This window comes from Mytilus californianus, unplaced genomic scaffold, assembly GCF_021869535.1.
Source record: "Mytilus californianus isolate M0D057914Y unplaced genomic scaffold, xbMytCali1.0.p SCAF_2, whole genome shotgun sequence".
Lineage (NCBI taxonomy): Eukaryota > Metazoa > Mollusca > Bivalvia > Mytilida > Mytilidae > Mytilus > Mytilus californianus.
This window is the reverse complement of record NW_026262668.1, coordinates 97,422,405-97,449,910: the sequence shown is the minus strand read 5'-3', so window position 1 is coordinate 97,449,910 and position 27,506 is coordinate 97,422,405. Positions and strand designations below refer to the sequence as shown.

The 27,506-nt window shown below is 33.1% G+C and overlaps 1 protein-coding gene and 1 long non-coding RNA gene across 3 annotated transcripts in view; one reads left to right on the top strand and one right to left on the bottom strand.

Moving 5' to 3' along the window:
• Positions 1–207: 207 nt before the first annotated feature.
• On the top strand, positions 208–25,925 carry LOC127730498 (arginine/serine-rich protein 1-like). 2 transcript variants are annotated; one of them, XM_052238931.1, is made up of 6 exons: positions 208–326; positions 11,485–11,672; positions 12,383–12,457; positions 17,610–17,624; positions 24,950–25,061; positions 25,788–25,915. In XM_052238931.1, the coding sequence occupies exons 1-6, from the start codon at positions 309–311 to the stop codon at positions 25,803–25,805; spliced, it is 426 nt and encodes a 141-aa protein (XP_052094891.1). In that variant the 5' UTR covers positions 208–308; the 3' UTR covers positions 25,806–25,915. The 2 variants fall into 2 exon arrangements, with proteins under 2 accessions (XP_052094891.1, XP_052094890.1); XM_052238930.1 differs by having other exon boundaries at positions 215–335; positions 25,788–25,925.
• Positions 4,619–27,506, bottom strand: part of LOC127730513 (uncharacterized) — a 122,716-nt gene continuing 99,828 nt past the window's right edge. Inside the window, exon 2 of the long non-coding RNA XR_007995138.1 lies at positions 4,619–4,882. This is a non-coding gene — a long non-coding RNA (uncharacterized LOC127730513). The remainder of the gene's footprint in view (positions 4,883–27,506) is intronic.

The window sequence follows — 27,506 nt, the reverse complement described above, 5'->3', positions numbered from 1 at the left end:
TGTTTTTTTTTGTTTTTTTTTATTTTTGTCTGTTTTTGTATTTGTATTTTGTAAATGTCAGCTGGTATCATTCCTGTATTGGAATTTACACCAATAAAATTATTTGATTTGATTTAAAGGGTTCGAGAAAACAGTACGACAGTACTTTGATTAAATACGTGCCTCTAAATCGGATTGTTTCCGACATTGGTTTGCCTTTTTGGTAAATTTTCCCAGAATTCCCTTGGCGTCTAATTTCAGCCATTTTACGCACATTTTGATTTGTTCTGAAAACGAAACCACTTCTGAATCGATTGTTATTACGAATAATGAGTTCAGATCACGAGGTATTAGAGGTTAAGATTATTACACATTCCAGAAATTATGAGTTCAAACATAATTATATATGCCTTTAACTAACCATGATCATAAGACATAACCTAGCCCTTATACTTTTGTTAGGTTGAGTCGATTTGATCGGAGACAAACGCGCCAAAATTACAGGGAACTAAATAATTTATTATACACAACCGTTCTAGAGTTATGCGTGTTTACAAATAGAAAAATTGCTGAATTTTAAGTTTCTGTTCTCTTCTTAAGTTAGCCTCAACCAAATGTTATGAGACTTACACATAGTGGCTTTAATGCTTATTATATTACCACAAAACTCAGATCAAGTTCAAATTTGGGTAGTGTCACTTTTACCGTTCTTCAGTTATGTCCCTTTATAACTATATGATATGCAAGCGGGGGCATCATCTGTGTCCACATGTGGACACTATCCACATTTTTTTTCTGATTCAATGTTCAATTAAAATTACATGTCTGCAACTCTGGTATGGTACAATTTGAATATGACAGGGAATCATGGACTCAATGATTAAATGCCATGATCAGGGATCTCCATGGATGAAAATTTATCGATGCCGATGGAGGAACTTTCACCATGACAAAACCCCGCGTCTACGGCGTGGCGTGATCGAAAATATTTCATTCCTTCATTTCCATGTAGGGAATGGTGAACAGGCTGATAATGATATATTGCTTATTATTTTTATTTCATTATAGAATAACAAATATTTTGATTAATTGTCATTTGAAACAATTCCAAATCCCAAGCCTGCATTGCTCCCCTTTAGTCAAGAATGACCACAAGCTGTCCGTAGGGTTCCCACTTCGTTTTCTTGCTATTTTGGTAATTGTATAGGGCTCAAAAATCGGTTTGATATTTTTTTCACTGTCAAATTCAGAAGTCACGAACCGGTATTGATGATTTGCAGCATCAACTACAAGAAGATTCCTACTTGTTTTGTAAAACGCTGAAGTAAAGATTTGGAGGGCAAACGTTTACAACTTAAAAAGTTGTAATGACTTTAGATAGCTAATTTCATAGTAATATACTATGCAACAGGGCTCACGCTAGCAGGCAACTGGGCAGGGGTTAAAAAATTTTGTTACAGCTCACTAGCCCAGGACTTATTGGTAGCAGGATTTTACTAGCCCTGTTGGAAGAACTGCTAGCCCATCAAAACTGACCTGCTAGCCCGAGTATGCCTTAAAAATTCAGAGTTTGGTCAAAAATTTATGTCAGCAAAAAATATCCCATTACCCGATATATATATTCAATATTCAAAGACGATAAATGTATATTCAATATTCTGCAATAATGAGTTGACCTAATCCTGAAATGTAACAAGCCTTGACCACTGCTATATATGTATATAAAAAAGGGTTGGAGTGATTTCTATCAGATACATTTTTTGTACATCATCACGTTTGTGTAAAAAAATTATCAGCTGCTTATATTTGTTTTCAGTTTTTAAATTCTATATCTATTTAAATAAATCAAATGTCCTGAAATATTTATAATTTTATGTGAATCAGTATCTACCATCCATAGTTTGTGTCTTTGATATTTGTTTTATTATCAAAATGATATCCATATTTACATTTATCACAGGTAAGCTAATTGGGCTATAAATAGATTACAGCATGCTCTGTGTACAATCTCTAAACTGAAATCTTATTTGTTATAATATATTTTATTTCTTTAAATAATAAAATTTATTTGAATATTAATGAAGATTGTCATGACTGATAAAATATTATTGCATCAAGTTCAAGTTTTCTGAAGACTTTAAATGTTTAGGTCATGGTTCTAGAGGCTTCTTCACAGTATGTAAACAAATCAAAATGGCGTCCATAACATGTGGTCATGCACATGTTACAAATTTATATCTGACAAAAGTCAGGTTTCTCTTGTCAAAAGGGATTTATATGTTTAGTGCAATAAATTATTCAAAAGGAGGTACATTCAGTTTAAATTATATTTCTCTGGTTGCATAAGCAATGACAATACCCCTTGTACTGACAAATTGATATATTTTGAAAGTACGGGAATGGCGATCAATACATGATACGGGTCCACCCAGAGTTATTTGTTCTATTTTTAAAACATGTACAAATCAGTTCAAATTCTTGGAATCCTGGATGCCGTAATTGAATCTGATTGGCTAAGATAGAATAGTAATGAGGGGATTTTCCACTTTCTATTTTGGAAACGCCAAGAATTTTTTGGTACTAGTCCGTCGGGCGTATTGGGTTACAAATTTTGATTGCCTGAGCCCAAAATGCTGTAGTCCTGGGCGTCGGGCTAGTGGATTTTTTAACCCCTGCTGGGGCGACAAAGTCGCTTTCCCATCTGTCACTTCGCTTTGCCCGACCGTCAAAAGCGAAATCTGGTCGCCCTGTTGTTCACGATACTCGCTTTCAGTCGCTTTCGTCATCGGCAATATTCAACATATACCAAGTCGATGAAACAGCAACTTTTCATTTGAAAGTAAAGAAATTCAAAGACATAAACGATTTTTTTTCTTTAGAAAAGAGGTTAAAGCATTGATTTTTAAGTTGGTTGCATGTTATTTTCATAAAGACAATTTTTTTTATCACTTCCGGTACTTGTTGATCGAGAGCGTACATCAAATCATTCTAACTTTTGGCAAAATAAGCTTGTTACTTCATTAGAACGTGATAAAATTTGCCTGAAGTAAATTTGTTATCCTTATATTGCATTAAAAACGTCATATTTTCTTCATCCACCATTAAAATTTTTGGGCAAATTATTGTACAACTACGGATCGGAGTCAGGATTCTTCGGAAATGGACCAGCTTTGACCGAAATCCGGATTCTTGCGATAATGACTACGGACGCATGTATGGCACAGCTGACAGAAGAAAATTGATCTCAAAAGGAAAAATTACACATTCCACAAGTATTAACATACTTTTGGTTAGATCTATTTGATTAATGTATATATTTCCATGTATATGCATTGTTTCAATTTATAAATTAAAGTTGCTTAACTCTAGGACTATTACACTAATATAATTATATTATGTCTAAGCTTAACTGTTTTAAATAAAACAGTTAAATTTAAATATCTTTTAAATGAGAAATACTTAATTTCATAAACATGATAACAGAGTAGTTTTTAATTGAATTTTAATTGATATAACAACTTTCTTTTCCTTTTTGATATAAAAAAAAATCTTTTTTATTATTGCCAGATATTTAATTGTTTTTTTCTGACAAGAGGACTAATATGATTGTGCAACTAGATATGATAAAATTCAACAACTTTGAATTTGAACTGTTACTTTAATTGTATACCCAGGTACAAATTGAACAATATAAATAAAATAAGATACATATGGCTCTTTGCATTGCATTAAAGTAAAAACCAAACATTGTAGCGCCGCAAGCAATCGAGCACTTCTCTTTCAAATCTCACCACTTCTCCCTCTCAATTTCAAACAGAGAAGTCACTTCTCCCTATGAATCTGAAGTAGTGTGAGCCCTGTTCAACATTTATCTCATTTATTCATTTCGATTCTGAATGAAAACCAGAAGACCGGATGAATCAATTTGATTGTAAACTACGAAATGAATTCGGAATTACAATACAAAATTTCTTCAGATTATCAAGTTGCAGTTAATATTCATGTATTTACTTTTAAATTTGTAAAGTGATTAAATATTATTGATTATTGCTGTACTCGTATTATTTGGCATGAAATTAAATTATGCTCAGTTTTAGGTCTTATTTTGTACTCGTTTAAAAAGTGGGATGCTGATTGTGTAAGTCAATATTTAAGCACGTGTTCAACTTGAAAAACTTTGTTTATACTGGATTAAACATTATTGTTTTAATCTAAATTTTCATTAGCATTTGCTGAAACATAATTAAATAATGCAATCAATCGTCTATCTTGATCGAGAGTTCTCCTGTCAGGTGTGTCGATCAACCTGTACAAGTGATTAGTGATCTTTAGCCGGATATCCCTCAGGGCTTGAAAACTGCAATCAGGAGGACCCTTTGGATTATAATACAAATAAAGGCAACAGTAGTATACCACTGAAAAGAAATTGTGACTTACTATTTTTTTTATTCTCCCTACAACAATTATTCCAATTTTTATACGAACGCAAAAAAATTTTTGTGGTCGTATATTGGTATGACGTTGGCGTCGTCGTAGTCGTCCGAAGACACATTAGTTTTCGCACTCTAACTTTAGTTTAAGTGAATGGATCTCTATGAAATTTTACCATAAGGTTCAATACCACAAAAGGAAGGTGGGGATTGATTTTGGGGGTTATGGTACCAACAGTTAAGGAATTAGGGGCCAAAAATTAAGCATTTTTGTAACTTCCAGACATAACTTGTGTGTAAGTGTATGGATCTCTCTGACATTGTACCACAAGGTTCCATATCACAAAGGGAATGCTGGGATTGATTTTGGGGGTAATTGCCTCCAAATTTTAGGAATAAGGGGCCAAAAAGGGGCAAAAAACAAGCATTTTTCTAGTTTCATGACAATAACTTGTGTGTAAGTGTATGGATCTCTCTGACATTGTATCACAAGGTTCCATATCACAAAGAGAATCCTGGGATTGATTTTGGGGGTAATTGCCTCCTCATTTTAGGAATTCGGGGCCAAAAAGGGGCAAAAAACAAGCATTTTTCTAGTTTCATGACAATAACTTGTGTGTAAGTGTATGGATCTTTATGAAATTGTACAACAAGGTTCCATATCACAAAGGGAAAGCTGGGTTTGAGTTTGGGGGTAATTGCCCAAAAAGTTGAGGAATAAGGGGCCAAAAATAAGCATTTTTCTAGTTTCCAGACAATAACTTGTGTTCAAGTGTATGGATCTCTCTGAAATTGTACTGCAAGGTACCATACCACAAAGGGAAGGCTGGGATTGATTTTGGGGGTAATTGTCTCAAACTTTTAGGAATTAGTGGCCATAAAAGGGCAAAAAACAAACATTTTTCTAGTTTCAGGACAATAACTTATGTGTAAGTGTATGGATCTTTATGAAATTGTACTGCAAGGTTCCATATCACAAAGGGAAAGCTTGGTTTGAGTTTGGGGGTAATTGCCCTCAACGTTTAGGAATTTGGGGCCAAAAAACAAGCATTTTTCTAGTTTCCAGACATAACTTGTGTGTAAGTGTATGGATCTCTCTGACATTGTATCACAAGGTTCCATATCACAAAGGGAATCCTGGGATTGATTTTGGGGGTAATTGCCTCCTCATTTTAGGAATTCGGGGCCAAAAAGGGGCAAAAAACAAGCATTTTTCTAGTTTCATGACAATAACTTGTGTGTAAGTGTATGGATCTTTATGAAATTGTACAACAAGGTTCCATATCACAAAGGGAAAGCTGGGTTTGAGTTTGGGGGTAATTGCCCAAAAAGTTGAGGAATAAGGGGCCAAAAATAAGCATTTTTCTAGTTTCCAGACAATAACTTGTGTTCAAGTGTATGGATCTCTCTGAAATTGTACTGCAAGGTACCATACCACAAAGGGAAGGCTGGGATTGATTTTGGGGGTAATTGTCTCAAACTTTTAGGAATTAGTGGCCATAAAAGGGCAAAAAACAAACATTCTTCTAGTTTCAGGACAATAACTTGTGTGTAAGTGTATGGATCTTTATGAAATTGTACTGCAAGGTTCCATATCACAAAGGGAAAGCTTGGTTTGAGTTTGGGGGTAATTGCCCTCAACGTTTAGGAATTTGGGGCCAAAAAACAAGCATTTTTCTAGTTTCCAGACAATAACTTGTGTTCAAGTGTATGGATCTCTCTGAAATTGTACCGCAAGATACCATACCACAAAGGGAAGTCTGGGATTGAGTTTGGGGGTGATGAATCATAAGGAGGTTCAAAAAATTTGGGGGGGGGGGATTTTTTTTCCTTTTTTTTTATTTAAAATTTTCCATTTTAAATTGGTTATTTCTGATTTATATATAAAAGCAAATAATAATGATATGGTTTGAATAGGTAAATTAAAAATTTGTAAGTTCTTAGACCACTTTCGTTCTGTGTCAGAAACCTATGCTGTGTCAAATATTTAATTACAATCCAAATTCAGTGCTGTATCAAGCTTGAATGTTGTGTCCATACTTGCCCCAACTGTTCAGGGTTTGACTTCTGCGGTCGTATCAAGCTGCGCCCCAGCGAAGCATTGTATTACATGTGACTTGCAGTGATGAGGCTAATCGTCGGATTTAGAGGGTCCAGCAAATGATGACTTTGTGTCAGACACTATGACCAGCAAATATTTTTATACGACCGCAAAAAAATTTTGTGGTCGTATATTGGTATGACGTTGGCGACGTCGTCGTCGTCCGGCGTCGTCGTCCGAATACATATTGGTTTTCGCACTCTAACTTTAAGTGAATGGATCTTTTTGAAATTTGACCATAAGGTTAAATACCACAAAAGGAAGGTTGGGATTGATTTTGGGGGTTATGGTACCAACAGTTAAGGAATTAGGGGCCAAAAATGAGCATTTTCTAGTTTCCAGACAATAACTGTGGAACGGTGTTTGGATCTCTCTGAAATTATACTACAAGTTTCCATACCACAAAGGGATGGTTAGGATTTGCTTTGGGGGGTTATGGCTCAAACCGTTTAGGAATTAGGGGCAAAAAAGGGGGAAAAACAAGGTTGTCCTGGTTAATGGACAAATACTTTAGTACAAAACATAATTTAAAGCAGTGTAAGGGAGATAAATCAAATACATCATTGAAATTATCTCCCTTACACTGCTTTTAAATTATGTATAAAGTAATGGTTAATGAACAATAAAGATAATCTAAAACAGTGTAAGGGAGGTAATCCAAATACAACGTTTTGGTTACTTCCCTTACACTGCTTTTAAATTATGTTTAAAGAAATGCATATTTATAAAGGAAGACCAGTAAAAATATCTGCAAATGTTTTCATCTTTTTTTTTTACAAAAAAATCCATATGAAAGATTTGACACTATATTTTTATTAATTCTATTATAAAATAGATTAAGTTAGCACTATGGTAAATTTAAATGGGTAATTATGGTTGCCAACTCCATTGGAAATTTGAATTGAGATTATGACCATATCTTGAGGGAAAGAATTTTTTTGGGGGAAAAAGGGGGGGGGGGATAAAAAGAAATTGGGGGGGGGGCAATTTTTTCTCATTTCAGATTTCAGAAATTAAAAAGAATTATTCTTCAAATATTATTTTTTTTTCAAATTTCAAATATTGAAAAATTTCAAGAAGTAATCTTTAATTGCACAGTATGGCGCATTAGATTTGTAAAATCTTTGATCACATTTATTTATTTGTAATGCCGAATCTAACAGTGTATTTAGATTTTTAATTTTGGGTCCAGTTTTCAAATTGGTCTACATTAATGTCCAAAGGGTCCAAAATTAAACTTTGTTTGATTTTAGCAAAAATTGAATATATGAGGTTCTTTGATATGCTGAATCTAAACATGTATTTAGATTTTTGATTTTTGGCCCAGTTTTCAAGTTGGTCCAAATTGGGGTCCAAAATTAAACTTTGTTTGATTTCAACAAAAATTGAATATATGGGGTTCTTTGATATGCTGAATCTAACCATGTATTTAGATTTTTTATTTGTGGACCCCGTTATCTAATTGGTTCATATTGAGGTCAAAAGGGCCCAAAATTAAACTTTGTTTGATTTCATCTAAAATTGAATTATTGGGGTTCTTTGATATTCCAAATCTAACCATGTATTTAGGTTTTTAATTTTGGGTCCTGTTTTTTAAATTGGTCTACATTGAGGTCCAAAGGGTCCAAAATTAAACTTAGTTTGATTTTAACAAAAATTGAATTCTTGGGGTTCTTTGATTTGCTGAATCTAAACATGTGTTTAGATTTTTGATTATGGGCCCAGTTTTCAAGTCGGTCCAAGATAGGGTCCAGTATTTAAACTTTGTTTGATTTCAACAAAAATTGAATATATGGGGTTCTTTGAGATGCTGAATCTAAACATGTATTTAGATTTTTGATTATGGGCCCAGTTTTCAAGTTGGTCCAAATTGGGGTCCAAAATTAAACTTTGTTTGATTTCAACAAAAATTGAATATATGAGGTTCTTTGATATGCTGAATCTAACCATGTATTTAGATTTTTTATTTGTATGCCCCGCTATCCAATTGGTTCATATTGAGGTCAAAAGGGTTCAAAATTAAACTTTGTTTGATTTCATCGAAAATTGAATTATTGGGGTTCTTTGATATGCCAAATCTAACCGTATTTTTAGATTTTTAATTTGGGTCCCGTTTTTTAAATTGGTCTTCATTGAGGTCCAAAGGGTCCAAAATTAAACTTAGTTTGATTTTAACAAAAATTGAATTCTTGGGGTTCTTTGATATGCTGAATCTAAACATGTGTTTAGATTTTTGATTATGGGCCCAGTTTTCAAGTTGGTCCAAGTTGGGGTCCAAAATTAAACTTTTTTTGATTTCAACAAAAATTGAATATATGGGGTTCTTTGATATGCTGAATCTAACCATGAATTTAGAATTTTTATGTGTGGGCCCCGCTATCAAATTGGTTCATATTGAGGTCAAAAGGGTCCAAAATTAAACTTTGTTTGATTTCATCAAAAATTGAATTATTGGGGTTCTTTGATATACCAAATCTAACCGTGTATTTAGATTTTTAATTTTAAGTCCCGTTTTTTAAATTGGTCTACATTAAGGTCCAAAGGGTCCAAAATTAAACTTAGTTTGATTTTAGCAAAAATTGAATTCTTGGGGTTCTTTGATATGCTGAATCTAAACATGTGTTTAGATTTTTGATTATGGGCCCAGTTTTCAAGTTTGTCCAAGTTGGGGTCCAAAATTAAACTTTGTTTGATTTTAACAAAAATTGAATATATGGGGTTCTTTGATATGCTGAATCTAACCATGTATTTTGATTTTGGACATTGGACCATAATAGGTAAATTAAAAAAATTCAAGTTCTTAGACCACATTCTTTCTGTGTCAGAAACCTATGCTGTGTCAAATATTTAATAACAATCCAAATTCAGAGCTGTATCAAGCTTGAATGTTGTGTCCATACTTGCCCCAACTGTTCAGGGTTCGACCTCTGCGGTCGTATCAAGCTGTGCCCCAGCGAAGCATTTTATTACTGTTTGTTTTAACCCACAGAAACGTCACGCCGCAGCTAATTGTGAAAATCAAAAGGAGAAACGAAAAAAGTATGAAACAGAAAAATGGAAGAGAGAATTTATTCCGTCTTGGAAAGCTTCTTATAGATGACTGGAGAATACGGATCATAGGATGATTTGTCAGGAGGGTTTTTCCACCACATTCTGAATGTGCCTGTCCCTAGTCAGAAGCTTGTAATTCAGTGGTTGTGGTTTGTTGCTGTACAATGTATATCATATTTGTTTTTTGTTTATTGCTTTGCACATAAATCAGGCAGTTAGTTTTCTTCCTCATTGCTGAAGGCTGTACAGTGACCAATAGTTGTTTACTTCTATGTCATTTGGTCTCTGTTGGAGAGTTTGCTGTACATTGACCTCTTGTTGTTAACCTCCGAGTCATTTTGTCTCTGGTTGAGAGTTGTCTCATTGGCAATCATACCACATCTGCTTATTTTTACATTAACATACATTTCAAAAATAAACTGACACAATTTTAATTCTGAAAATATTTGATAACATAAATATAATGCTAAAAGATTGACTGTTATCTACATGGATTTTCATATCAGAGGCTCTCAGAATGCAGGATTTTGCATCTAAAGCCCTCCTTTTGGAGCAGTCCACTGCGTGGACCACTGACTCTAGGGCCAATGAAATTTTGATGGAGCCAGTTTATCAAAATAATTTCTACGGGCCAGGTACTTTCTGATCTTAAATCTACCCCTGCATAGGATTATTTTTCTCATTACGAGCCAATATTTGACAGGTTTTATTTTTATGCCCCTGTCGTAGCGGAGGGAGCATTAAGTTTTTCCCTTGTCCGTCTGTACGTACGTCCGTCCGTCCATACAAACGTCCCAAAGTTGGTTTCTGTTCTCTAGCTTAAGTAGCCTCAACCAAATGTTATGAAACCTATACACATTTCTTATTACCACTAAATACAGATCAAGTTTGAATTTTGGTGGCGTCACTTTTACTGTTCTAGAGTTATATATATGCCCTGTACAAATGGAAAAATTGCTAAATTTTTCATTTTTTTTCTAAATATCAAGTATTTTTAAAATTGGAGTTATCTTTCTTTGTCCATGATTATAGTTGAATCAACTACAATCAATGCTTTATACAATGCAATGTTAAATTTTACATTCCACTGATAAATTAAAGCAATTTTTACCCTTCATTTCTAAAAATATTTTAAAGTCTTCTATGAAAATTGGAGTTATATTTCTTTGTGCATAATGGTAGTTGAATCAACTACAACCAATGCTTTATACAATGCTATATTCAAATTTACTTCCTACTGATAAATTAAAGCAATCTTTACCATTCAGTGCTTTCAAGCACTTTGATTATTGTTCTAGAGTTATGCCCATTTACAAATGAAAAAATTGCTGAATTTTTCGTTTCTGTTCTCTAACTTGAGTTTGTCTTAAATTAATGTAATGAAATGTATATATAATGCTTTTTACCACAAAACTCAGTTTAATTTGTTTTCGTTCTCTAACTTTAGTTTGCCTCAACCAAATGTTATGAGACTTATACACAATGCTTATTACCACATAATACATTTCTAGTTAGAAATTGGGTGGTGTCACAGTTGTAGTTAGAAATTGGGTGGTGTCACTTTTACTGTTCTTGAGTTATGACAATGTAATAATGTCTGACAAATTCTAACGACAATTGTTAACACATTTAACCTCATTATCCCACATCTGAAAAATGTTAGTCATTAGTAAGGTGTTACACTATTGACAATTTGAATGAAGTATAATAATATATTAGGCGATGGTAGATTTTGTTGTCAAGATGTCATTTCCCCTTACAAAGACTTTTTTTTTTTTACCTTCTTTGAATGTAATCTTAAATTAGCAGACTAAAACGTTTCACCTCAGTGAATGTAATTTATATGCAATACTTTATTTTATCGTTACCCATGTACATGATGTAAGGAAACCAATTTAGTTTATTGATATTATCTTGTTTCAGGGTAGAAGAGGTTCTGATGAGTCTGATGCTTCAGGATCTCCAGACTCTAGATCAGAACATGGGGATCACAAACATGGTTCAAGATCAAGAAGTAGGTCATACCATTCTGACAGAGCAAAATACAGGGAACGTTCAAGGACAAGGTCACATTCAAGAGGACATCGTAGAAGAAAATATTCTTATTCAAGGTTTGTACATGGACATTTGTTTGCAGAATTTTGTACAATGTATTATTCAGGGAGCTTGAAGCCTCATCATTGAAGCACCTATGTTGGAGCAAATATCATGATAGATAGAAACGAAAAAATGTTTTGAAGAAAAACAATTTATGTACGCTACAGCTCCGATAGATTTATCCACCTGCTCCCTCAAATTAGAATTCAAATTTTAGTTTAAAAAAAAAGAAATGTAAATTCCTTTCCAAGGCAAACAGAACCGCAAAGTTAAACTGTAGGTACCAAAGAAGAATATGTTTAAAGCCCATGTAAGATATCTAACATACTTTACATTTTTTTACTGTACTTTCAAAAAGATGACAATGTTCAGTGATATGCAGAAAAATAAGAAATCCTACAATTGGAGATATAATGTTTTTGACAAGTCCCTCAATCTTTTTATTAAATTTTGATAAATTGAGAACTATGGAATTTAAATCAAAATTGGATTTATTGTCCCATGGTAGTATCAGAATATTTTCAACGTCCTTTTGTGCCCCCACACCTATAGCAAAGAGGGCATTAAGTTTTGCCCTTGTCCGTCCGTACGTCCCAAAAATGGTTTCTGTTCTCTTAACTTTAATTTGCCTCAAGCAAATGTTATGAAACTTATGCACAATGCTAATTACTACAAAACTCAGATCAATTACAAATTGCAAACTATATATATACTTTTATTTCAGATCAAGAAGCCGAAGTTACAACAAATACTCTAGGTCCAGATCAAGATCACCATATCATAAAAAGTCATCCAGATAGTAAGTATTCAATATTTTAGTAGAGAGACTCAGTCTTCAAAACACACTTTTAAATCTATAGACACAGAGCTGAATTTTTGGAAAATTTAAGTTAGATTCTGTTGGCCTGAAGAGATGATTTTTACAGGCCTGAAAGCATTTTTACAAGCCTGGACTGCTGGGCCTGTGGCTAAGCGTGAAGACTTGAGAGTTGTAGAGACATTATGAAAGACTTTAATTTTAAGCATTAGGCTATCAGGCTGCCATAGTACATCACTCAGAACATGCTTGTCATTCAGTTAATTGAAATTCTATTCCCTTGACATTACATTGCATGTGGATATGTTAAACATTTGTCCATTTATAATTGTGTGTTTTGTTGAGCTGGGCCATTGGTTGCATGTCACTTTTCTGATTTACTGTTATTGCTGCAATATTCTTTGATGACAGTGATATTGTTGTCTTTTTTCAAAACTACCTCTACCGTTTTTTTTTGGGAAAAATGCATAATTTTTATTGAAATTGGGAAGTTGGTTTATTTTTTTTTAAGCAATATCCGATTTTTTGCTAAACTTTACTGTCTTTTCTGCACAGTTTTATCACGTATATTTTGATTGTCAGACATTTAAACCTGAAAGGTACTTTTTGGGGAGGTGAAAGAGACGGAAACAATTATGGTACTTAATGCATTGAAAACCACATGTGTTACAAACACCGTGATGATTCTGATCAGAAACATGGATCTCAAAAGCGCTTTCATAATATCAAAATAATGAACATGAATCCGAAATTTACGTTCATTAATACCAATGCCATCACTTTAGGGAAAAATGTAAAACTTATTGGGAGGAATTTCAAGCCATTTTTTTTAGTAATTGGGAATTTTCTCTAGGGGAAAAAGCCGAATTTCGGATGTAATTTGAGGCAAACAATATCACTGGATGAATATATACTCTAAGTCAGAAAGTGTAAACAGAAGAATAAAAATAATAAATGATTTTTGAATGCAGACTAAGGGCTATTCATTTATCAGGTCTCATTTAAAAATATGTTGGTTTGCCATAGCCCGAGTGCCATAAAAAGGATTGGGAGGTAGGTAGTGTTTTTTTTTTTTTTTTTTTTTTTTTTTTTATAAATATAATGGATTATTTAACCTCTTCGCCCCTAATCCCACCTGTAGTCGTGATTGCAACCACCATTCTTTTAAGGCCCATATGACCCTCCATACTTTTTTACAACTGCCCCAGCTGAGCTGTATTGACAGCAATGAGTTCAATCATGTAATTGTTGTTCCAAAAACTCTTCTCAGATGTGTGTTTATTAAAATATGACAACTGAAAGGCCATTTTAGAGTTCAAAATCGGAAAAACGTAAAAAGTAGCCAAAATCAAGTGGGTGGGAGTCTTTTGGTGCCCACTACGTTACTGGTATGGATTGTAGGTAATAACTTTTATCATAAATATATGCATAGGTGGTACAGGAACACAAGGAGGTATAATATGGTCTGTAAAATCTAGGTCACCGTTTTGTGAGAAATCTGTAAAAACGGACATTTAGGCAGACCTGGCTTGCCAATAATAATTCCCCAGCAAGGCACTCAAGTCACATATTCTTCCAGTCAGTCTGGTTAGACTGTTGTAACTATAAGGTAATATTTGAATGACAAAGAAACACAGTTTGGTCAATGTTCACCTCTCAAGGTCGTATTAAAATAAAAAAAATTACAATGTTTTTAGTAGGGGTGGGTTCAAACCCACCTATAACCCATATCCAACCAACTGAAACATTTCAATATCTGAACAGACACAGCTCACACCTTAAACAGTGTTTTCAAAGGATTTATCAAGGGTGAAGTATTGAGATACATCAGAAATACAAGCAGCAAAACTAAATTTAAAAAACAGTCGGAAGCTTTTAAAATATGTCTCCTCAAACGAGGATATAAAACATTTAAAATCAACGAATTTTTTTATCAAACACAAAATACAGAAAGGAAACATATGCTTATACAAAGCCCAACGAAACGGGAACAACCACTAGTAATGTTATCAAAATTCAACCCATCTATACAGAAACTAAAAAATGAAATAATGAAACACTGGAATCTTATTTCACAAAAGTTAATTGAAAACCCTGAATGTGTGAACATATTTCAGCCCATTATTTCTTATAAAAGACATAAAAACTTACAAGATCTATTATCAAAGCATTAGCTGTTATAGTCTGCTCTACTGAGCTCGTAAAAAATCAACTACTATTTTATCCAAAGACTACCATTGTATGGTCCAATATAACACAGGAATCAGAAATTCTATCAATAAAATCGTGTAGAAGCTCTATTGATAGTCAACTTTATTATTTACAGAATTTTATTGATAGAATTTCCGATTCCTGTGAATATAACATACGTAATAAAACAAAAAAGCATAAATAACACACCAATATACAACTTAATGAGTCGATGTCTGATGAAACCAGACTCAGGGATTTCCCCCAAACACGGCAGAAACACCGGGCCTAACATTTTTGCTAATGGGTGAGCCTGGATTCGTTTATTTAAAACAGCGTCCATGTCTGGACAAATTTTGCAAATGAAACCTCTGACATCCGGATCAGTTAAGCGCTTTACACCACGAGTATACACAGGCTTCCAGATTAACGTTCAAAGCGCCTTTGCGACCGGGACCAAAGTGGAAGAGAAAGACGACCGGATCCTGAAAAGTACTGAAAAAAATCCTGAAATCGTAAAAATGATACAGTCGGGAGGGTTTCAATCGGGTCGGTCGGGCTATGGCAAACAAACCATTTTTATACGACCGCAAAAAAATTTTTAAGGTCGTATATTGGTATGACGTTGGCGTCGTCGTCGTCCGAAGACGCATTAGTTTTCACACTCTAACTTTAGTTTAAGTGAATGGATCTCTATGAAATTTTACCATAAGGTTCAATACCACAAAAGGAAGGTGGGGATTGATTTTGGGGGTTATGGTACCAACAGTTAAGGAAAAAGGGGCCAAAAATAAGCATTTTCTAGTTTCCAGACAATAACTGTGGAACGGTGAATGGATCTCTCTGAAATTATACTACAAGTTTCCATACCACAAAGGGATGGTTAGGATTTGCTTTGGGGGGTTATTGCTCAAACTGTTTAAGAATTAGGGGCAAAAAAGGGGGAAAAACAAGGTTGTCCTGGTTAATGGACAAATACTTTAGTACAAAACATAATTTAAAGCAGTGTAAGGGAGATAAATCAAATACATCATTGAAATTATCTCCCTTACACTGCTTTTAAATTATGTATAAAGTAATGGTTAATGAACAATTAAGATAATTTAAAACAGTGTAAGGGAGGTAATCCAAATACAACGTTTTGGTTACTTCCCTTACACTGCTTTTAAATTATGTTTAAAGAAATGCATATTTATAAAGGAAGACCAGTATGGCGCATTAGATTTGTAAAATCTTTGACCACATTTATTTATTTGTTATGCCGAATCTAACTGTGTATTTAGATTTTTAATTTTGGGTCCAGTTTTCAAATTGGTCTACATTAAGGTCCAAAGGGTCCAAAATTAAACTTTGTTTGATTTTAACAAAAATTGAATATATGGGGTTCTTTGATATGCTGAATCTTAACATGTATTTAGATTTTTGATTTTTGGCCCAGTTTTCAAGTTGGTCCAAATTGGGGTCCAAAATTAAACTTTGTTTGATTTCAACAAAAATTGAATATATGGGGTTCTTTGATATGCTGAATCTAACCATGTATTTAGATTTTTTATTTGTGGACCCCGCTATCAAATTGGTTCATATTGAGGTCAAAAGGGTCCAAAATTAAACTTTGTTTGATTTCATCAAAAATTGAATTATTGGGGTTCTTTGATATGCCAAATCTAACCGCGTATTTAGATTTTTGATTTTGGGTCCCGTTTTTTAAATTGGTCTACATTAAGGTCCAAAGGGTCCAAAATTAAACTTAGTTTGATTTTAACAAAAATTGAATTCTTGGGGTTCTTTGATATGCTGAATCTAAACAAGTGTTTAGATTTTTGATTATGGGCCCAGTTTTCAAGTTGGTCCAAGTTGGGGTCCAAAATTAAACTTTGTTTGATTTCAACAAAAATTGAATATATGGGGTTCTTTGATATGCTGAATCTAAACATGTATTTAGATTTTAGATTTTTGGCCCAGTTTTCAAGTTGGTCCAAATTGGGGTCTAAAATTAAACTTTGTTTGATTTCAACAAAAATTGAATATATGGGGTTCTTTGATATGCTGAATCTTACCATGTATTTAGATTTTTTATTTGTGGCCCGCTATCAAATTGGTTCATATTGAGGTCAAAAGGGCCCAAAATTAAACTTTGTTTGATTTCATCAAAAAATGAATTATTGGGGTTCTTTGATATGCCAAATCTAACCGTGTATTTAGATTTTTAATTTTGGGTCCCGTTTTTTAAATTGGTCTACATTAAGGTCCAAAGAGTCCAAAATTATACTTAGTTTGATTTTAACAAAAATTGAATTTTTGGAGTTCTTTGATATGCTGAATCTAAACATGTGTTTAGATTTTTGATTATGGGCCCAGTTTTCAAGTTTGTCCAAGTTGGGGTCCAAAATTAAACTTTGTTTGATTTCAAAAAAAATTGAATATATGGGGTTCTTTGATATGCTGAATCTAACCATGTATTTTGATTTTGGACATTGGACCATAATAGGTAAATTAAAAAAATGAAGTTCTTAGACCACATTCTTTCTGTGTCAGAAACCTATGCTGTGTCAAATATTTAATCACAATCCAAATTCAGATTGTATCAAGCTTGAATGTTGTGTCCATACTTGCCCCAACTGTTCAGGGTTCGACCTCTGCGATCGTATCAAGCTGCGCCCAGCGAAGCATTTTATTTAATTTTGGCCTCATTTTCCATGGCAGATTTATGATTACCTCTAGTGTAAGGAATAAGTATTTCAATTATGATAAAAAGAACTAACTTATCTGTAATACATGTGATCAATTAGAATTTTAAATGCCAGAGCAGAATAGTTTAAAATTTTGACAGGTTTCTGAAGCATTTGAAACAATTATACATTGTACCAACAACTTTTCCAGAAAGTTAGAAATCCATTATATTTTGATATAATTAAACCATTTAACTCTTTTCTATACATTTCAGCTCTAGAAGCAGAAGGTATGTTTCTTGATATATAAACATAAAGTTGAGAATGGAAACGGGGAATGTGTCAAAGAGACAACAACCCGACCAAAGAGCAGAAAACAGCCCAAGGCCACCAATGGGTCTTCAACACAGCGAGAAAATCCAGCACCCTGAGGCGGTCTCAGCTGGCCCCTAAACAAAAATGTGTACTAGTTAAGCGAAAATGGACGTCACATTAAACCTTGAAACATATAAATGAACAAAAATTTTAAAAAACATACAAAACTAACAAAGCCAGAGGCTCCTGACTTGGGACGGGCGGAAAACTGCGCCAGGGTTAAACATGAATTGTGAGATCTCAACCCTCCCCTATACCTCTAGCCAATGTAGAATAAACAAAAACTCAGCTTAAAAGAAGTCTGAGTCCGATGTCAGAATAGGTAACGGGAGAAACTAAGCAAAATGACAATGATACATAAATTAACAAAGGACTACTAGCAGTTACTGATATGCCAGCTCCAGACCTCAATTAAACTGATTGAAAGATTAGGTCTTCAGCATATGAAAATCAAGAACAATCTCTCCCGTTAGGGGTTTAGTATCATACCATCATAAAATATACGAGAAGAACATAACCCGTATCATGCCAACATCTGGTTTTAGAATAAATGTGTTTATTTCCAATACAAAGACCCTATGACTAAATCAATATTTATTCCAAAAAATGCCATCTTTAATGACCTGACAACAGTATCTTAACTATATCCCTTCTGAATAAGTCTGTTTAAAGGTTTGGTTAGCTTTTGAGGTGAATGACGACATTTTTGTGCTTTGTATAGAATTTTACCATAAAAGATTGGATTGTTACATCCATATCACTCACCTGTAAACCAAATACTTACCATGCTGACAGAGGGATGTTAATAGTGAATAATTTAATTTTGGATGTAACATGTCTTCTGATTGGCTGAAAGTTTTTTGTCTATCAGCTCATAGACATAATTTTGTCATGTGACCGTGACGTCATCAAGGTTTTTTCATGATTTACTCCTTAGACCACTCCAAATTAATACCTCGTTTGTCAGTGTTCTCCCCAGGCCCTTAAAGGACCGCGGGCCCGCGATGTATAATTTTTTACCGTGGTGGTATCGTTCTTACCGCGATGTATAATTTTTCTCCGTGGTGCTAAAATTTTCAGTTAAAAAATCGTAAATCGGTAAAGTTTTAAACGACTTGTTAAATCTTTTCCGTGCGGTATAAAATTCCAGGTGAAATTTGACCAGTTCAAATCAGTTCAACACAAATTGTTTACACCACGTGATCGATTTACCTTATGAGGTTTACCTTGTTGATTGGATTTAATCGATGTAATTAACACTTGTAACATGATTCTTTTGTGTTTTAATTAAGAGTTCATAACTTTATGATCACAGATAACTATTTTATGGCTTCACTCTCCACCCAAGCACTGACCTGTGACAATTCAAGTCGGCAAATACTTTGAACACAAACAGTGTCTTGACCCGATAGGAACATTTTTTGTACATCATAATGGTGGCTCATTACGTATAATGGACAACTATACATTTCCCAATTCTTATATTATAGTATTATATGTCTCTGATTAAACCATGGCCAATATTATCTTTAATTATGACATTGTTATTGCATGAAAGTCGGGTTTCAAACTGTCTGTACATATCACATGACCCAGTTAGTTCACGTAGAATATTCAAGTTTATTTACAATTAATTGCAATCTATTATATTTTATAAATAAAATGCATGACTGTACCTTCAAACTGGATATCTATATCCATAATTAATGAATAACAGAAGTAGTCTTGCAAATTTTATCCATAAGCACATGTTAAATCTATTTATATCTACTTCCTGTCATTTAGGCGGGAAAATAGGGAGACTTAGTTGTTGACATTGAATATGGTTACTTATAGATCTATAGACCAAAGATAAATTTATAGATTGAGGAATTCTTTTTAAATGGTTCATGACAAATAAAGATTTAGATTTTAGGGCAGTATTAAGTCTGTATCTATGTTTGATTATCACCAAAGACAAGAAAGGTTAATATTTACATGAAACCTATGGCAAAATGTTCTAAAATTTATGAAAAATTTCTTTTTATTAAAATCTAAGATAGAAACTGGTTCAAATAATAAAACAATATTTGCAATTGTTCTTGTTAATTTTATATCTTCTTATGACAGGAATCCTTTCACATACAACAACTTTTTTTCTAGAAACTAGAAAGTTTTTTAAATTAATTGAACATTTTTGTTCTCTTTTGAATGATATTTTATTTTTATTGATTTTGGATTTTATAAAAGATTTAATTACTTTAAATTCAGATGAATATTTTATTATGAATCATAATTTATTTATTTTAAAAAAATATTAAAGTATAAACTGTTTTTTTTTATTTACTTCTTTTTTACCAATAATTTTCTGAATCAATGTCCACATAACACAGTACCACAGTGTTAAAACAAAACAAGAGACATAAAAACTACAGTAACTAGAGCTAAGCGACGCGACACAACTGATTGCATGAAATATTTCACCAAGAAGTCCACACGCGTTACCCTGGTGCTATCCAAAAATCCTGGGGAGAACACTGTTTGTCGGATTCCCTGTGTGTTGTGAAAGGTCGACAAGAAAAAGTACTTTTTTTCAAAACGTGCGTCCGTCTGACTGTCTAAATTATTGTAACAAAAATTTTAATCAACTGTGCATTTGAAATTAACGCCTTATAAACATGGAAATTAACATCAATAACAATCTAGATCTAACATTCACAACGTATGGCCAAATATGATATGATATATATTCTAAACATACGACATAAGTGGAATATTTATAGAAACAGTGGAAACGCAGGCAAAGACCTTACTGCCAAACACAGCAGTGGAATGTGATTTGGACAATTCTTTTACCGATTTGTTTGAAGTGCGCCTTGCACAACCACTGAATTGAAAGACTCAAATTATGGCAATATAACATGCATAAGAATGAAAGAAAATCCTGAAAAGGTGTAACATACAATGTAAAGGCACGCAATGAAACTATTATATTTTTTACTTTTTTTTATTTATCGTTTTGAATAAAAGGTTTTTTCTTTGAAATTTTCATTTGTATTTGCTAGTATCATTACAAAGTTATAAAGCATAGAATTTGACAAGAAAGTTTTGGTGGTAATTGAATATAATACATCATTCAAACTTTACAATTTACAAAATCTTCTAAAAATAAGAATTTGTATGATTGTCAATGAGACAAACTTTCCACCAGAGACCACATATATTGAGGTTTGCAACCAGTATGGCAGTAATGAGTAAAGTTCAAGGTATGGCCTTCAACACAGAGCAATATCCCAATATACATAAAGATTTAATTGCAATTAAATTCTTCAGCAAAGCAATGACTAAGAAGTAATACCACCATTGTTTTTCAGTAGGTCAATGATATTTAATATGCAGCTGTATAAGCATTGGCATATCTCATTTCCATGGAGGTTATTCAACCCCACTCCTCATTCATGGTCTTTTGACTTTCAAACTTTTGCTTAATTTACATGTAATAGTTTCTGATTAGGTCAGTTTAAGGGGAACTACTAATGATAAGTCAATCATATTTAGTATGCAGTTGCATTAGAATTGTCACATCTCATTTCCATGGGGATTATTTGGCCCTGGCCCCTCAATGATTGTCTATTGACTTTAAAACTTTTACTTATTTTACATGTATTAGTTTGTGATTAGGTTAATTTATGTGGAAGCCCTAGTGGTATGTCAATGATATTTGATATGCAGTTGTGTTAACATTGGCACATCTCATTTCCCTGGAGATTATTTTGGTTCACCTCCTCTGTCATGGTATATTGACTCTGAAACTTTTCCTTAGTTGTCAAATTCAAGGAACATTTTTTTTTACCCTTTTTCATATGAAACTGGATGTGACGTACTATAATTTGGTGGTGTAACACCCTGAATTGAATGTACTGAATTGTTCTTCTTGTTTAGTTAATATATATAGCATCTGATATGATGCATTTGAATACAAAGTAGTATAACTTGGTGTGGTTATTGATGGACAGCCCTTTATAAATACACAAATATGTATAGTTGTACAAATATATATAAAAGATTTTTACATGCATATATGCTTTGCATACGATTCTTTGAAACAGCATACCATTCTATCTGTGCTCGTCTCAAGTCAGGAGCCTTTATACAGTTCACTGGATGTCGTTGGTTCATGCCTGTCAAATTTGTTTTTCGTAAATTGTTTTGTTATGAATTAGGTCGTTAATTTTGTCAATTGATTCGTTTAATTTTTTTCATGTCAGGGCCTTTTATAGCCGAATAAACAGTATGGGTTGAAGGCTGAACGGTTGCATATAATTGCATACATCCACTTCATTTGAACTTTGGTGGATATTTGTCTCATTGGCAATCATACCACATCTCCTTATTATGCCCCCGCCGTAGCAGAGGCGGCATTAAGTTTTACCCACGTCCGTCTGTACATCCGTCCGTCCGTACGTCCCAAAATTGGTTTCCGTTCTCTAACTTTAGTTTGCCTCAACCAAATGTTATGAAACTCATACACAATGCTTATTAACACAAAACACAGGTCAAGTTTGAGTTTTGGTGGGGTATGTATGGATCTTTCTGAAATTGTACTACAAGGTTTCATATCACAAAGGGTAAGCTGGAATTGAGTTTGGGGGTAATTGCCCAAAGCATTCAGAAATTAGGGGCCAAAAAGGGGCCCAAATAAGCATTTTTATACGCCCGTTTAAGGGACGTATTATGGTATACCTCTGTCCGTCGTCATCATGTGGGACATTAACTCAAAAATGCTTTAACCAATTTGCATAAAACTTTGGTGAATTGTTTATATCTATTGACGTGAGCTCCCTTTCGTTTTTTATAAAATTTAGATTTTACGTTTACGAGTTATGGGGTTTTATTCATTAAAAAAAGGGGGGTTTTCCAGTTTTCGGACAATAAGTCAAGAATGCTGTCACCAACTTGCAAGAAATTGTGGTGAATTGTTTATATCTATTGACATGAGCTCTCTTTCGATTTTTATAAATTTTAGATTTTAGGTTTCCTAGTTACAGGGTTTTATTCATAAAAAAAGGGGGGATTTTCCAGTTTTCGGACAAAAACTCAAAAATGCTTTCAGCAATTCTTTTGAAAATTTTGTGAATTGTTTGTATGTATTGATGTAAGCTCCCTTTAGAATTTTATAAATTTTACATTTTACATTTCTGAGTTATGGGGTTTTATTCATTAAAAAAAGGGGTGATTTTCCAGTTTTCGGCAATAACTTAAATAAAATTTCACCAATTCTCATGAAACTTTGGTGAATTGTTTATATCTATTGATGTAAGCTCCTTTTTTATTTTCAAAAATTTCTAATATGACATTGAGAATTAATTGAACTTTATTTGTATATAATCTGACAACAGATTTACTAAGTATTGCACAACAGCAAGAAATCTTTATTTGAATTCAATTCATATAACCAATTTCAAGTTCTTTGACTACATTTATTCAGAAACCTATAATATGTCAAATATTTAATTACAATCCAAATTCAGACCTGAATCAAGCTTGAATATTGTGTCCATTTTTGCCCCAACTGTTCAGGGTTGGACCTCTGCGGGCATATCTAGCTGCACTCAGCGAAGCAGTTTTTTCTAGTTACCAGACAACAATTTGTGGAATGGTGTATGGATCTCTTTAAAATTATACCACAAGTTTCCATACCTCAAAGGGATGGTAAGAATTGGCTTTGGGGGGTTATGGCTCAAACCGTTGAGGAATTAGGGGCAAAAAAGGGGGAAACAAGGGTATCCTGGACAATTACTTAAGTACAAAAAATAATTTAAAGCAGTGCAAGGGAGGTAATTCAAACACAACATTTGAATTACCTCCCTTACGCTGCTTATAAATTATGTATAAAAAAATGTTGTATTGTCTTGAGGTGATTAGCTGTCAATTTATTTTTAGAAGTTACTATTTTAAAAATGCTGATGAAGGTAATTTAAAATTTAGCCATGATCTTGTACTGGTATGACATTTTCAATTTAAAGACTTTTATGATGTATTTAAATGGGTTATTATGGTTGCAAACTCCATTGGAAATATGAATTGAGATTATGACCATATCTTGAGGGAAAGAATTTTTTTTTTTGGGTGGGGGAGGTTAAAAAAAATTGGGAAGGGGGGGGGGGGGGGGGGGGGGGGGGTGACAATTTGTTTTCGAGATTTCAGAAATTAAAAAGAAAATTTCTGCAAACATTTTTTTTTTTTTTGCAATAAAAAAAAGGGTGGGGGGGAGTAATTCAAATCACATAACCAATTCAAGTTCTTTGACTACAGTTATTCTGTGTCAGAAACCTATTATGTGTCAAATATTTAATTACAATCCAAATTCAGACCTGTATCAAGCGCGAATATGGTGTCCATTTTTGCCCCAACTGTTCAGGGTTGGACCTCTGCGGTCGTATCCAGCTGCGCTCGGCGAAGCAATTTATTATGTTATTTCTTCATACACAGAAAAAATATTACAGTCATTCCTTAAGTAATTTGTTTTGAGATCTTTCTTGGAACAAAATCTTGTATTCACAGGTGCTCCTACTAGTGGTAACTGATAGTCAGTAAAAGTGTGGAAGAAAAATCCAAAACAAATCTAAATTAAAATTTTAAGGAAGATAAAGTAAAACAGTGCCTGTAAATTATGTTAATGTCACTTAAATGTTGAAAATTGTGGATGTATGAAAAAATATAATAAAATTAAAATGCCAATTGACCAACCCTATTTAAATAAATTATTTTTTAGCTTGATTATTGACCCAAAGGATAAGCAGATTAACAGATAAGACTCTCTCTTTTTGACACCTGTTTTGGTCGTTAATTAGCTTGGGGTTCGCATTGAATTTTTTTCTTTTTACAAATTTAAGTACTGAAACATATTATTTTAAAAATTGTTTCATAAAAGACAAAATTGACAAGCGCTGGCTAAACAGCTGCATTAAAAAAAAAAGATTTATGTTGTCCTAAACTGTGTAAAGTATAGCAAGATTTTGGTTTAACTGAGATTGCTAAAGATATGCCAACTACTTGTCTTGTACACTTAGTTTCTTGAAGACAAAAACCTTCAACAGATATGAGCAAGCAAAAAGCTTAATTAAACTGTTATAGTTGAGAAATGTCAAGAACAAAAATTCCTCAGACTTCAACTAGATGATTTAATCACAATTAGGGCATACCTTGTCAATCATATTTTATAAATGTAAAAAATCATGTATTTATTTTTACTATAAAGCCGAGATCCATCACCAGCTTATTCCCGTGACTACAAAAACAACTCCTCAAGACGATATGGTTATGGTAGAAGTTATAGTCGATCGCCACCAAGATACAGAGGAGGAGGAAGGGTAGGTAGATGATTAACAAATAATATGCAAGTCTTGGGAAATTTGATCAATTTCTTTTACTTTTACAAAATGTCAGGATTTACAACATTTATTTTACTGTAACAAAATGACAGAAGATACAAAATTTAATTGACTGACAAAATGACTGGAGTTCAACATTTTCTGTAGTTTGAAATAAAAGCAAGCATAAAAATGGAATGTAAGTTGCATATTCTCTCTTATGACTCATTTGATTTAAAAATTCTTACCACAGTAGTCTACAAAAAGGTCCTGTTTTTCTCTTTCATTTATTGTATAGGATACTTCAATTCTGCTCCTCAACAACGATGTCAAAGTTCCACAGTCAGCTGATATCATGTAGAATAGCTTGAAACTTGCACATCACTTACTGTTACCATGCAAAACACAAATAAAATACTGTTCAATTGTTTATTTTGAACTAGAATAAAACAATACAGAAACAAACAGCAGACATTTCTGCTTCACTATTATAATACTCATAACTGGGTAAATCCCTTAATTTGAAAACTTGAAAAAAATGTCTGTATAGCCTGTTGTAACTGAATTGTATGCATACCGCAGTCAACATGGTCAAATACACAACCAAATTCAGTATATGAAAATTCTTTGAAAAGTCCTCATACTGTTGTTTATTTTAAGTCTTTAATAATGGAAGTTGATGTCCGAAATTGTTAAACTACAACAGGCTTCTTTTTTCTTTTACAGAAATACAAGGTACGTTAGAAAGACTTGGGTATAATATACTACAAAAAGGAAGAGAAGTTGATTTAAAATTATGAATCATTGATTGGTTATTGTTCTTTAATTTCAGTCAAATTAAATTTTGAGTCGTGTTAAGGTTACACTGGTTAGTTGTTTTTATATTGTATTTATGTCATATTTACCTACGGCATATGCATACACATACATTGTAAATAATATGTTTTTTGTCCATAACTCAACAACGTGTTTAATCAGAAAGGTCAAGTTCATTATTGATTCATAATTTATGGTTTAATCTGTGGATTGAATAAAGGGCATTCAAACCAACTTTGCCCTGAATGAAACATTATTATCATTAGATATAAACACTCATTACCAGTAATAAATCATAAGAAACATAATCTGAAAACACAGGATTTTTTATACGAAGCAAAAAAATTTTGTGGTTGTATATTGGTTTGACGTTGGCGTCGTCTTCGTCATCATCCAAAGACACATTGGTTTTCGCACTCTTACTTAAGTTTAAGTGAATGGATCTCCATGAAATTTTACCATAAGGTTCAATATCACAAAAGGAAGGTGGGGAATGATTTTGGGGGTTATGGTACCAACAGTTAAGGAATTACGGGCCAAAAAGGGGCCAAAAATAAGCATTTTTATACGACCGCAAAAAAAATTTGTGGTCGTATATTGGTATGACGTTGGCGTCGTCGTCGTCGTCCGAATACATATTGGTTTTCGCACTCTAACTTTAGTTTAAGTGAATGGATCTTTTTGAAATTTGACCATAAGGTTAAATACCACAAAAGGAAGGTTGGGATTGATTTTGGGGGTTATGGTACCAACAGTTAAGGAATTAGGGGCCAAAAAGGGGCCAAAAATGAGCATTTTCTAGTTTCCAGACAATAACTGTGGAACAGTGTATGGATCTCTCTGAAATTATACTACAAGTTTCCATACCACAAAGGGATGGTTAGGATTTGCTTTGGGGGGTTATGGCTCAAACCGTTTAGGAATTAGGGGCAAAAAAGGGGGAAAAACAAGGTTGTCCTGGTTAATGGACAAATACTTTAGTACAAAACATAATTTAAAGCAGTGTAAGGGAGATAAATCAAATACATCATTGAAATTATCTCCCTTACACTGCTTTTAAATTATGTATAAAGTAATGGTTAATGAACAATAAAGATAATCTAAAACAGTGTAAGGGAGGTAATCCAAATACAACGTTTTGGCTACTTCCCTTACACTGCTTTTAAATTATGTTTAAAGAAATGCATATTTATAAAGGAAGACCAGTAAAAATATCTGCAAATGTTTTCATCTTTTTTTTTTACAAAAAAATCAATATGAAAGATTTGACACTATATTTTTATTAATTCTATTATAAAATAGATTAAGTTAGCACTATGGTAAATTTAAATGGGTAATTATGGTTGCCAACTCCATTGGAAATTCGAATTGAGATTATGACCATATCTTGAGGGAAAGAATTTTTTGGGGGGAAAAAGGGGGGGGGGGGATAAAAAGAAATTGTGGGGGGCCAATTTTTTCTCATTTCAGATTTCAGAAATTAAAAAGAATTATTCTTCAAATATTATTTTTTTTTCAAATTTCAAATATTGAAAAATTTCAAGAAGTAATCTTTAATTGCACAGTATGGCGCATTAGATTTGTAAAATCTTTGATCACATTTATTTATTTGTTATGCCGAATCTAACA